The sequence below is a fragment of the Macaca fascicularis genome, chromosome 1 (genome assembly GCF_037993035.2).
Source record: "Macaca fascicularis isolate 582-1 chromosome 1, T2T-MFA8v1.1".
Taxonomy (NCBI): Eukaryota; Metazoa; Chordata; class Mammalia; order Primates; family Cercopithecidae; genus Macaca; species Macaca fascicularis.
Window position 1 is genome coordinate 59,578,585 of NC_088375.1, and position 13,170 is coordinate 59,591,754.

At 40.8% G+C, this 13,170-nt stretch overlaps 1 protein-coding gene across 10 annotated transcripts in view; it reads left to right on the forward strand.

The window, feature by feature from the left end:
- IPO9 (importin 9) overlaps positions 1-13,170 on the forward strand; it is a 53,235-nt gene that overhangs the window by 12,986 nt on the left and 27,079 nt on the right. For 6 of the 10 annotated variants that reach the window (XM_074032496.1, XM_045363777.3, XM_074032506.1 and 3 more), the window contains 5 exons: positions 5,929-5,990; positions 6,205-6,291; positions 7,112-7,313; positions 11,155-11,243; positions 12,064-12,150. In XM_074032496.1, coding sequence (XP_073888597.1) covers positions 7,253-7,313; positions 11,155-11,243; positions 12,064-12,150 — 237 coding nt within the window. In that variant the 5' untranslated portion in view covers positions 5,929-5,990; positions 6,205-6,291; positions 7,112-7,252. The remainder of the gene's footprint in view (positions 1-5,928; positions 5,991-6,204; positions 6,292-7,111; positions 7,314-11,154; positions 11,244-12,063; positions 12,151-13,170) is intronic. The other 4 variants (XM_065531966.2, XM_074032514.1, XM_045363926.3 and 1 more) reach the window with 1 other exon arrangement.

A 13,170-nucleotide genomic window follows, 5' to 3' on the forward strand; every position in this document is an offset into this window, starting at 1 on the left:
GAGAAAATACAAGATAAGTATAGAATATCTTGTGTATAAAAAAAATAAGGAAGTGCTTGATAAAGGATGGGGACATATAGGAGTACACAGGAGTTAATTGGAAGGAATTCCAGTGGTGAAAGCTGGAACAATTTGAGCAACAAAAGAAATAAAATAGTATTGGATTAAAACTCATAGAATGAAATAAATACTTATGAGTTCATATAGGTATAAATAAATATTAGGAAAAATAAACCATTTTTCCTCTGCTCTCGCACTACAACAGTCAACACAGAAGACTTCTGTGATCTCAAAAATATGTGGAGATTTCTCCCCACCAGCAAACAAGCAGTCAGTTCTGTAGTGGTCACCAGCTGGGTGTCCTCCGATTCAATTCCAACATGTCTACCTGGAGATAGCATCAGATCCTAGAGATCGAAAGCTCAGTCCCCAGCTGGGCGCGGTGGCTCAAGCCTGTAATCCCAGCACTTTGGGAGGCCGAGACGGGCCGATCACGAGGTCAGGAGATCGAGACCATCCCGGCTAACACAGTGAAACCCCGTCTCTACTAAAAACTAGCCGGGCGAGGTGGCGGGCACCTGTAGTCCCAGCTACTCGGGAGGCTGAGGCAGGAGAATGGTGTAAACCCGGGAGGCGGAGCTTGCAGTGAGCTGAGATCCGGCCACTGCACTCCAGCCTGGGCGACAGGGCAAGACTCTGTCTCAAAAAAAAAAGAAAGCTCAGTCCCCAAAACTGCCCCCACCCGCTCAGATACCAGTTGCAAGTCTAGGCCTCTGGAACTTCTAACAAACCAGCTTCAAGTTGCGGTTGCCAGGACTTTGGGTTTGATTAATTTGCTAGAGCAGCTCATAGAACTCAGGGAAATACTTTTACAGATTTTTCTACAAAGGATATTCTAAATGATACAAATAAACAGCCAGGTGAAGAGATACATAGGATGAGGTCTGGAAGGGTCCAGAATGCAGGAGTATGTTATTTGGCATTTTTACGGAAGTTTCATTACCCTGCCATGATTGATTGAACCACTGACCATTGATGATCAACTTAACCTTCAGCCCCTCTACCTTCTCACAGGGTGAGGTGGGGGGATGAAAGTCCCAACCCTCTAATTCTGCCTAGATATTTCCAGTGACCAGCCCCCATCCCAAAGCTACCTAGGAGCTGCCAGCTATCAAGTCAGCTTATTAGGATACAAAAAGACATCACTTTGGAGTTTCTGAGGATTTTAGGAGCTGTTTGACAGGAAATGAAGTCGAAGACCAAATACATATTTCACAAAATCACAGTCCACCCTTGGGTCTTCAAACCCTGATCCCTTACGTCAAAAGGATGTCCAACTCAAAAGATACTGCCACATTACTAGAATCCCATTCAATAATTAATAATCTAGTTCATCATATTGTATGAATGTCTCCCAGGGTGAGGCCACTCAGATTGGCAGGCTTCCTTTCATTCTTGTGAGGTTGCAAAAGCAGAAGTAGTCTCAGCAAACACAGAGCTTTACCATTTCATGTATTTGATATAATTGAGCTAAGAGGCAATGTCATCTCTTGCTCTGAGCCTCTTTTGAGGTGTTAATGTGATATTGGAATCCTCTCAGTTCATAATCCACTTACTCATTTCTTTCCTCTGAGCTACTGTTTCTTCTCTCTTAATAAGTACCCAAACTTCTCCACCTTTGGAAGGGGCATTACAATCAGCCACTGTGATGGTCTAGATTGCAGGCAACAATACTACTCTAGCAAGTACCTCTTCCTCAGTGCGCCCCATTCAGATAGGGTTAGGTTACAGAGGTGCAGAACTAGTGGGCTCTTTTTACTATCAGGCAATATAGCTGTATTAACTGTTAGCCCCAATTTTGCTCAATGGGGTGAAAGCACAACCCATTCCCATCAGTCCATCAGGAATTCTGACCTAAGTTACAATACGTAGTTACAATTTCTTGCTTAGGAATCATTCCTGCTTCCAGCACATGTGGTTGCAGCCCTGATCCTAAGACCATTGCATCAGGTAGGGGAATGGGAAAAAAAAAGAAAAGGAAAGGTGAGGTGATGTGGGGGAAAAAAAGACAGAAAAAAGTATCTTGTAAGTAAGAAAAGACTGTCACCTTTATCCTTCAGGAGCTACTTCAGGAACCAAGGACAAAAGGCAAATACTTTTTAAGAAAAGATATTCTTGGTCGGGTGTGGTGGTCCACACCTGTAATCCCAGCACTTTGGGAGACTGAGGTGGGCAGACTTGAGGTCAAAAGTTCAAGACCAGCCTGGCCAACGTGGCAAAACCCAGTCTCTACTAAAAATACAAAAGTTAGCTGGATGTGGTGGTATACTCCTGCAATTCCAGCTACTCCAGAGGCTGAGGCACAAGAATCACTTGAACCCAGGAGGCAGAGGTTGCAGTGAGCTGAGATAGTACCACTGCACTCTAGTCTGTATGACAAAGTGAGACTCTGTCTCAAAAAAAAAAAAAAGATATTCCTCTAGTCACTTAGGAAATAATAAGGCTTACAGGAGCTGAGAACCAGGAATCATGGATGAAAACCAAAATACATATTTTATAATATTGTAATAAAGGAGAAGGGACAGTACTTCCTTATAAAAGAATTCCAATTAATAAATGAAGAGAATAAAAGAAATGCAAAATAACCATTAGGCAGGTAACACTCACAGATGGATGCTAAAATCCGTGGATGAGAGTTTGAAAAGAAACAGAATAATAGCAAAATGTCAAAGTATGTCTCCCAAGATTTGGATCAATTACAAAGGGAAAAACAGTACCTTTAAGTGGAGAAACCCAGCAGACTTTGCCATGTAATCAATGTTACCATAACCAGTAATAAAATTTTTATCCACATTATGTACTCCCTAATATGATATACTGAGAAGGACACAGCATCACTTTCTGGTATTCTTGCCAGAAATGCATAACCTCCATCTAAAGCTGAGGAAACTTTAGTCAAACCCAAATTGAGACACATTCTACAAAATAACTGATCGATATTCACCAAAAGTGTTCTGGTCACAAAAGACAAGAATGAAGAACTGTCACACTTTAGAAGAAACTAAGGAAACATGGCAACCAAATACAATGTGGGATCATGGGATCCTGAAGGAAAAAGGACAATAAGGAAAAAAAACTGGTGAAGTTCTTATCAAGTCTAGTTTAGTTAATAGTATTGTACTCATGTTAATTTCCTGATTTTTGATCACTGAATCATGATTATATAAGAGAAAAATGGATGAATGATATCCATGAACTGTCTGTACTGTTCCGCTTTTCTGTAAGCCTACAAAAATTATTTTGTAAAATAGGGACATAGATTATTTTCAGCAGTTTTTAACCTGGTTACTTGGATAAGCCTTGAACCTGAAACATTGCATGTAACAACTCTTTCTTGGTATTAAGCTTTTCTATTTTATAAATGCCCTTTGGATGGCTATTTCAGTAGAATCCAGTTAACGTGGAACTTTACATGAAAAGTAACTTTACTTACATGAGATGGGAAAGCCAAACAGTGTATTCATGATAGACAATAAAAAATAATAGCAAAATAACTTATTTTTGTCTTCAAGTTTTTACCACTATGGCAGATATTGTGCAAAGCATTTTACATATGTTATATTATTGAGTCTTAGAAGGATTGCTTGATATATCGATACCAGTATTTTTTTGCGGAGGGGACGGAGTTCCCCTCTTGTTGCCCAGGCTGGAGTGCAATGGCACAATCTCGGCTCATCGCAACCTGTGCCTCCTGGGTTCAAGCGATTCTCCTGCCTCAGCCTCTCGAGTAGCTGGGATTACAGGCATGTGCCACCATGCCCAGCTAATTTTGTATTTTTAGTAGAGCTAGGGTTTCTCCATGTTGGTCAGGCCGGTCTCGAACTCAGGTAATGCGTCCGCCCCCACCTCCCAAAGTGCTGGGATTACAGGCATGAGCCACCTCGCCAGGCCCTGATACCAGTATTCTTATTTTGTGGGTGAGGAAGCTGAGGTTTAGAAAGGTAACTTACCTAAGGACAGGCATGGTGGCTTCAGGATTTGAACCTGAACAGCCCATTCTCTTAATCATGCTAATCTATAGCTCCCTCCAAATGGGAGTGGTGAGCCTATTGTGACCTATGTATCTACCAATACTGAGCAGGTCTAGAAAACTGCTGTTCATTCTTTAGCATAGTGCTGTCCAACAGAAATATAGTATGAGTCACTTGTGAAATTTTAAATTTTCTAGTGGCTGCATTAAAAAGGCAAAAAGAAACATAAATTTTAACTCTATATTCATTTAACCTGGTATAGACAAAGTATTGCAACATTTGATCAATATAAAAAGATATTTTCTTCTTTTTTTCACACAGTTTGAAATCTAGTGTGTATTACATTTATAGGCATCTCAAGTCTCACCAGCCACATTACAGGTACAGCCATTGTGACTAATAGCTACTGTATTGGATAGCACAGCCCTACAATGTGAGGTGTAAAAATTATGATGCACTGTTGGTTTTACATTCTTCCTCCTCTTTTCACAAACAAATATTTGATAGTTGACTCCTTTGCAAGTATATATTAGATCTAAGTTTTAATTTGGAGCCAGGCACAGTGGTGTGCATCTGTAGTCTCAGCTACTTGGGAGGCTGAGGCAGGAAGTTCGTTTGAGCCTAGGAATTCGACACTGCAGTGAGCTATTATTACGCCACTGCACTCCAGCCTGGATGACAGAGACCCTGTCTGTAAAACAAAATTTATTTTAGTAATCATTTTTAAAAAATAAATTTTAATTTGGAAGTAAGAGTTATTTACAGTCTCCAAATGTGCAGTTCAAGTTCCATTGCTTATTGGAAACCTCTCATTTTTAGGACTAAGTTTGTTAAAGCCATGTGTTCTTGGACTTAATCAGCTCATAATTGGTGGCATATATCTGGGCAGCTCGTGAAATCTCACCTTTTAAGTTGTCCTCAGGAATAGATGGTCCCATGTTTTTTTGTTTTGGTTTGGTTTTGGTCCCTTTTTTTGTTTGTTTGTTGTTTTGTTTTGTTTGTTTGTTTTTTGAGATGGAGTCTCATTCTGTAGCCCAGGCTGGAATGCAATGGCATGATCCCAGCTCACTGCAACCTCTACCTCCCAGGTTCAAGCAATTCTCTGCTTCAGCCTCCCAAGTAGCTGGGATTACAGATGCCTGCCACCATGCCCGACTAATTTTTTTGTATTTTTAGTAGAGACGGGGTTTCACCATCTTGGCCAGGGTGTTCTTGAACTCCTGACCTTGTGATCCACCTGCCTTGGCCTCCCAAAGTGCTGGGATTATAAGCGTGAGCCACTGCGCCCAGCCTGTTTTGTTTTTTTGAGACAGAGTTTTGCTCTTTTCTCCCAGGCTGGAGTGCAATGGTGTAATCTCAGCTCACTGCAACCTCCTCTTCCTCGGTTCAAGTGATTCTCCTGCCTCAGCCTCCCGAGAAGCTGGGATTACAGCCATGCATCACCAAGCCTGGCTAATTTTGTATCTTTAGTAGAGATGGGGTTTCACTATGTTGGCCAGGGTGGTCTCGAACTCCTGATCTAAGTGATCCACCCACCTCGGCCTCCCAAAGTGCTGGGATTACAGAGGTGAGCCACCACGGCAGGCTCCATGTTTCAGTTACCACATTAATTGGTATAAGAGGAAGGTATTGTCATCTTGGAAGGGAAGATGACTGGAAGGTGGTATGCGGTGACTGGAAAAAGTGTGAGCGTGTTGGAACTTCATTGTAACAAGGCATGTCCTGTAAGCCAACTTGTTTCTTTTACTTGGAGGAATCAGTCTTAGTAGTTATCAGCTCTTTTTGAAATAACAGATTAGGATTCTTTCTGAAATCTTGTTGGCATCAGGGTTAGAGCTTAGTAAATTGCTATGGCTTTCCTGGGTGCTCTTAGATTCAGTAAAATTTTCTCTTTCAGAATTTGGTGTTCACTTGGCAGAACTGACTGTAGATCCCCAGGGGGCACTGGCAATCCGTCAGGTAAGTCCAGACTGGCCCAATTTATAAGTAGTTCCCTTTTCCTTGGTAATGAAACTTTCTTATGGGAAATAATAAGAATAAGGCCAATTTATAAATAACCTAGGATGTTGTGCCAGATTTAGATAGACTTCAGATGTATCGGACCATGTATATAGTTTTTATGTGTGAAAAAAATCTTTTTCTTGCTGTACTACTTGGCTTATTCTCTTCACAGCTGGCATCAGTCATCTTGAAACAATATGTGGAGACTCACTGGTGTGCCCAATCAGAGAAATTTAGGCCTCCTGAAACTACAGAAAGGGTAAGTCAGTTGCTTGATTAGTCTACCTGAGGAGATTTGAGGGTCCATTTTAAGAGATTAGACTATTAACATTCTTTGACTGCATGAAGCAATCAAGACTAGGCAGAGAAGGAGATTGTTGGCTGGCATTGCGGGCAAAGGGCTATACATTAAAGAGCTCAAGTATCAGGCTGGTCTGTGTTCAAATTCCAGTTTTGCTTTTTACAAGCTATGAGATCATTGGAAATGTGTTAACGCCTAAGCCTCAATTTCCTAAATCTCCAAAATGAGAATAAAAATACCAACTAAGGGTTTAAGAATTAAATGAAATAATGTTTGTACTTAGTGCAATAATGTGCAATCATCCTGAGTCCCCAAGAAATTTTGAGGTGTAAGGTCTGGAGGAATGTTTTCCATTGGAACTTTATGCAGTTATGGAAATATTCTGTGTCTGTGCTGTCTAAAACAATAGCTACTAGCTACATATGGCTATTGAGCACTTAAAATGGGGCTAGTGCAACTGAGGAACTGAATTTTAAATGTTTTAAAATTTTAATAGCCATGTGTAGCTAGTGGCTACTGTAATGGACGGCATAAGTGTAGAGATCACAGATGAACCCTCCAGATGAATTGTCAAGTTTATATATAGGAGTTTTAGAGAAGACTCCTCTCTAAAACTCCTATATATAAACTTGACAATTCATTGCAAGTTTATGCAGTACCTTGTACTCATTGCAGTACCTCGTACTCATTGTTTTTCCAACACAGTTCCCAACTGAACTGGGCTCTGCCAGTCACTTATAACCTGATCTAATAGCAGGTGGACTTTTATCCCTTACAGGCAAAAATTGTTATCCGGGAGCTATTGCCTAATGGGTTGAGAGAATCGATAAGCAAAGTGCGCTCCAGTGTGGCCTATGCAGTGTCAGCCATTGCCCACTGGGACTGGCCTGAAGCTTGGCCCCAACTCTTCAACCTGCTCATGGAGATGTTGGTGAGCGGAGACTTAAATGCCGTCCATGGAGCCATGCGTGTGCTGACAGGTACCAGAAGCCCTTTTCCCTGGTATTGGTACTTGGATCTCAAGCGACAGGAGTATTACCAGAAGCTATGTGATATAATGGCCTGGATCAGTAGGAATTGCTACTGATGTTATTCCTCCCTCCTAGTTTTTATCTCTGCATCTACCCTCCAGCTCCATTGTTTTTTTCTAGGGAGTTAAGTTTGTATAGTATTACTTCTACTGCCAAACCTACCACTTACAGATACAGTATTAGCATAGAGATTGAGTATTCAGATTTTAAATTTTTGTAGGGGCTTCACCTTGATCCTTCACTTACCTTCTTTGAGCCTGAGTTTCCTTCTATATAAAATTAAGATGATAGTAGTATCTGCATCAGAGGAGCTTTTGGTATAGTTTAAATTCGCTAATCTATCTTTATTTGTTCAGTAAAGTTTAGTTACTATGATTATTATTACTATATATTATTTTTCCACTTAGTTCAACCACGGCAAAGTTAAGAATTGTAGAATGAATTTTTATAGAAATATTTAAAAAGAAGATAAAAACAGTATAGCCATATAATCCTGACCTTCATTTAGCCAGTTAGAGAATATGTAGTCTCAGTATCTTTTCCTTCTCTCTGTTCTGAGAAGTTGATAAAAATACTTCTACTTTTAGTTCAAAGAGATTTGATGGATATCTCTTCTAAACCTGATTAAGTTATCAATCCCTCCCAGAATCTGCTTTCATGTATCCTTAAGGATGGCCTGAGTTTCCCAGTCCTTTGCAAGTTCCTCCCTGCTTCTTATTCCCTAGATGAAGTCACTACTCTGTTTTGCCTTCAAGAAATTCTTACCTGGCCTTTAGTCATCCTGTACTGATCCTTTAGAAATCATCTTTCTCCTTCGTTTATGGAGGTTTGTAGAAGTCCCACCAATATCTTCTCTTTCTCTATGACCTACTAGCTTACCTGAAATGTTTTCTTACCTAGTTGTGAATGCCAGTTCTATTCTCTCTCAATCTCAGTTTACTGAACTTGGCACATAGGCCCAATTTTGCTAGTCCATGTGATGTTAATGGTAGATAATATCAACTCTTTGTCAAATGCAAATCTTTCTTCTCCTTTTGTTTCAAAATCACCTCTTCCCATGCCCCCAGCTGCCTTTTTGAATTACCACTATATTCGTATTGATTGCCTATGACAAAGCTTCAGTTTTTAGCTCAGATACAGAACAGACTTACCAAAAAGATCAAAATGTTCCTTGCTCAGATTTTCACTTCCCTGCTTATTGCCCTTACTTCTCCTTCATGACTCATTCATTGTTCAAGTGATTTCACACACCCGTCTCCATGAAATTGGCCTTTCAGGATTCTTTATTCACCACTTCATAGTGCCAGGATATCAATTAACAGATACATGTTCTACCAAGGAAAGGAAGCCTGTTCCCTCTCAGTCTTCCAACATGAAATTCAGCTTCTTTTGACAAACCTGGAGAGAAAGGTGTTTGTACATTTATCTTGATTTGGATGCTGAAGAGTCCTTATTGTGTTTGACTAAGGAAATTACTGTTCAGTGAGATCACTTTTCTGCCAGCCACAGGGAAAGAACTCTTGGGGAAATTCGTGTCCTTTTGTAATGGAGTCACCAGACATGGAATGGCTGGCAGCCAACCCCATTCCCAAATACTTGCTCCAAATATTTTCAAACGAGGGTAGACTGTACTCTGACAACAAAAACTTAGGCATGCATGAAGATAGCAGGACATGGTGGTTGGACAGAGGCCCATTAGGAGAATGGGACTGATTCTCTTCAGAGTTTTTCAAGATACTATACCAGTTTCCCTTTAATGAGGCTTCCTATTAAACTTATCTATTTATAGATGAGAACCAACTAAGGCTCATGGTGTAAAGGAAATGTAAACATAGCAGCTAAGGATTAGAAGATTTGATCCACCAGATAAAGCTTTTTCTTTATTCTCAAAGAAATTTGGAGATTGAGTTGTTGCTGGAGTCCTAGAATTTTTCTGACTTGCTGAATCACCTCAGAAAACTTTTGGAATTAAACCTATAAAGTATTAATAAATTGATACCAGGGATGAGTATAGGAGAGTAAAAAGCAGTTAAGCATTTTATTAGCGGAATTAAATTATACTATATTTTTCATAAAAACTTGTTATGCTGGGCCGGGCGCGGTGGCTCAAGCCTGTAATCCCAGCACTTTGGGAGGCCGAGACGGGCGGATCACGAGGTCAGGAGATCGAGACCATCCTGGCTAACACAATGAAACCCCGTCTCTACTAAAAATACAAAAAAATTAGCCGAGCGAGGTGGCGGGCGCCTGTAGTCCCAGCTACTCGGGAGGCTGAGGCAGGAGAATGGCATAAACCCGGGAGGCGGAGTTTGCAGTGAGCCGAGATAGTGCCACTGCACTCCAGCCTGGGCGACAGAGCGAGACTCCATCTCAAAAAAAAAAAAAAAAAAAAAAACTTGTTATGCCATCTGTCATATTTGTTTGGACTAATTTCCTTGGATTTCTAAATAAAATAGAACACTCACTTACCATTCAAAGCTCATACTTTATTCTTGAGGAGGAAATTACAGCTGTAAAGAAAATTCAACCTTGAGTATTTGGTCTCCATTTGACTCATGGGGATTGATACTGCTCAAAATTGTGGAGTACCTTAACCTTGAAAATGCCAACTTGCGTTTCTAGCTGTGTATCTTTTCCCAAAATGTCCCAAGTGGTTAGCTTTATTTTTATTTATTTTTATTTATTTATTTGAGACGTGATCTTACTCTGTCACCCGGGCTCAGGTATAGTGGCACTGTTGTAGCTTACTGTAACCTTGACTTCCTAGGCTCAAGTGAGCCTCCTGCCTCAGCATCCTAAGTAGCTGGCACTACAGACACATGCCACCACACGCAGCATTTTGTTTTTTTTGTTTGTTTGTTTTTTTAATGTAGTGGCAGATCTTGCTATGTTCAGGCTGGTCTTGAACTCCTGACCTCAAGTGATCCTCCTGCCTCAGCCTCCCAAAGCTCTGGGATTACAGGCATAAGCCGCTGTGCCCAGCGCCTATGTCCATTTTTATAGTGATAACGTGGAAAAGCATCAGGTAAAGTGAATAGTTATTGGAACTCAAGGGCTTTTATTCTGCTTTGTAACATGAATCCAGGGGTCTTTTGTGCTGTCTCAGTACCTTGTGTGTGGTGTATGTTTTTTTTGTTTTTTGTTTTTTTTTGAAGAAATGAAGGGAAAGATACGACCCATATTTCCGTCACCTTCGAGTCTCATTCTGTGTATAGGTTGCTTTTTGCCACATTTATATAGAAAATTCCTATTTGTTCCAGTTAGCAGCAGCCTCTGACTTTTAGGTCAATAAATATCATCTACTGAGAAGAGTATAACATATACAAAGAGGAGTTGAGGCCTGTTAAGTCTGTACATATTTTACTATGTGCATCAAACTAGCTTGCCAAGTGAAAGTACTGAAAATAGAACCAAAGGTAAGAAACCTCGAAGTGTAACTGAATGTTGACAGATGAGCACAAGGTAAATTAATACAGAATTTTCCCAAGTTGACCTCACAAGGACATTTATGCAGTTCTATTACAGATTTTCTTTCAGTATTTATATTAAAGTTTTCTTTTTTAATTGCTTATATTTTTCTCTATTTCCATGTTATTCTTTCTCCTTCTAACAAATAATCAGTAACTCTTGCTACTTTTGCTTTCACAGAATGAGACCACCAGGCCAGTGTCTTTACCCGTGTGCCGTCTGTTTGCGAACTGCCACCTAGAAGCAGTTCAGAAAATATCAACCTTAATATCTTTATGAAGCAGTATTTTTTTTTAAAACAGTACTACTTTTTTCTTTGTAGAATTCACTCGAGAAGTGACAGACACACAGATGCCACTTGTTGCTCCTGTCATTCTCCCAGAGATGTATAAGATCTTCACCATGGCTGAGGTATGAAATCTCAGCTCCAAGATTATAGTGAGTTCAGGCTGTCTTCAGCCCCCAGCCTTTCAGGTGGGAGATTATGGTGTTTGCAACTGATCTCAATACCTAAAGACTAGAACTGACAAAGATTTGGATCTGAATCTGCGTTAACCTTAGACCTTTCACTCAACTACAAGGGCAAGCCTTTGATAAAAGAGTGAAATAGCTGAAATATTTCTTCACATATCGTACTTCCTGGCATCCAGTAGCCCCTAGGTAGATAAATAGTGCCTTCCTTCATGCTACTTCCAGCCTCAGTTTATTGAGTTATCCCACCTAAGCTTGCCTACCTCAGCTAAGTAATTGGAAGCAATCTATCACTGCGTTGCCCATAATAGACCCTTAATATATTGCATATATATTTGATTAGAGTGTATATGAATGATAACTCATTTACAATAAGATGTAAATACCTGATGGATAATGTAACTTCCCTATTCACCTCTGCCCCCAACCAATAGTCTGCATTTTAAAGGAAATATATTGGCTGTGTTGGGATTTTAAGCACTACCCAGCCTGGTATTTTTTAATCAAATGAACCCACAGAGGCCCATGTATAAGGTTCATTCCAATAAGTTCCAACATTATGATTCTGCTACCTTTCATTCTCTGAATTACAGAAGTCTGCCTCCTGTAAATGTAAATGAGTTACATTTCCCATTTCTCGAGGGCATCCAATCTCATGTAAGGATTCATTAGTCATAGTTTTACTTCTAGTCCAAGATACACACATACCTACACATTCCAATGTCGTGGCTGTGCTGTTATGCTGTAACCTTTTTTCCAGGTGTATGGTATTCGAACCCGTTCCCGAGCCGTGGAAATATTTACCACTTGTGCCCATATGATCTGTAACATGGAGGAGCTGGAAAAGGTAAGCAGGTCTTTGGATCAATAACAGACTTCATGCTTACAAGTTTTATTCATGCAGAGCAGTGAGTCGTTTCATTATAGCAGCACCAAAAAGCACACTAACCAGTATTAGAGATAGATTTAACATTTTTATTAAATTATTATTATTGTTATTTTTCCAGACAGGGTCTTGTTCTGTCACCCAGGCTGGAGTACAGTGGCGCAATCATGGCTCACTGCAGCCTTGAACTCCTGGGCTTAAGTGATCCCCTGACCTCAGCACCCCCGACCCCCAGTAGGAACTACAGGTGTGGTGTGCACCACCACACTTGGCTGATTTTATTTTGTAAATTTTTGTAGAGATAGGGTCTCACTGTATTGCCCAGGCTGGTCTTAAACTTCTGGGCTCAAGCAATCTTCCTGCCTCAGCCTCCCATGGTGCTGGGATTATAAGCATGAATCACAGCTCCCAGCTGTATTTTTATTTTTTTATTTATTTGGATTTTTTTGAGACAAGATCTTGCTCTGTCACCCAGGCTGGAATGCAGTGGCATGATCATAGCTCACTGCAGCCTCAACCTCACAGGTTCAAGCAATCCTCTCATCTCAGCCTCCCAAGTTGCTGAGACCACCAGCATGTGCCACCACTCCCGGCGAATGAATGAATGAATGAATTTATTTAGAGATGGAGTCTCACTCTGTTGCTAGGCTGAAGTGCAGTGGTGCGATCTCAGCTCACTGCAACGTCCACCTCCCAGGTTCAAGCGATTCTTCTGCCTCAGCCTCCGAGTAGCTGGGACTATAGGCACGCCCCATCATGCCCAGCTAATTTTTGTATTTTTAGTAGAGACAGGGTTTCACCATGTTGGCCAGGATGGTCTCGATATCTTGACCTCGTGATCCACCCACCTCGGCCTCCCAAAGTGCTGGGATTACAGGCATGAGCCACCGTGCCCAGCCTAATTAATTTATTTTTATAGAGACGGGGTCTCTCCCTATGTTGCCTAGGCTCATCTTGAACTCCTAGGCTCAAGTGATCCTC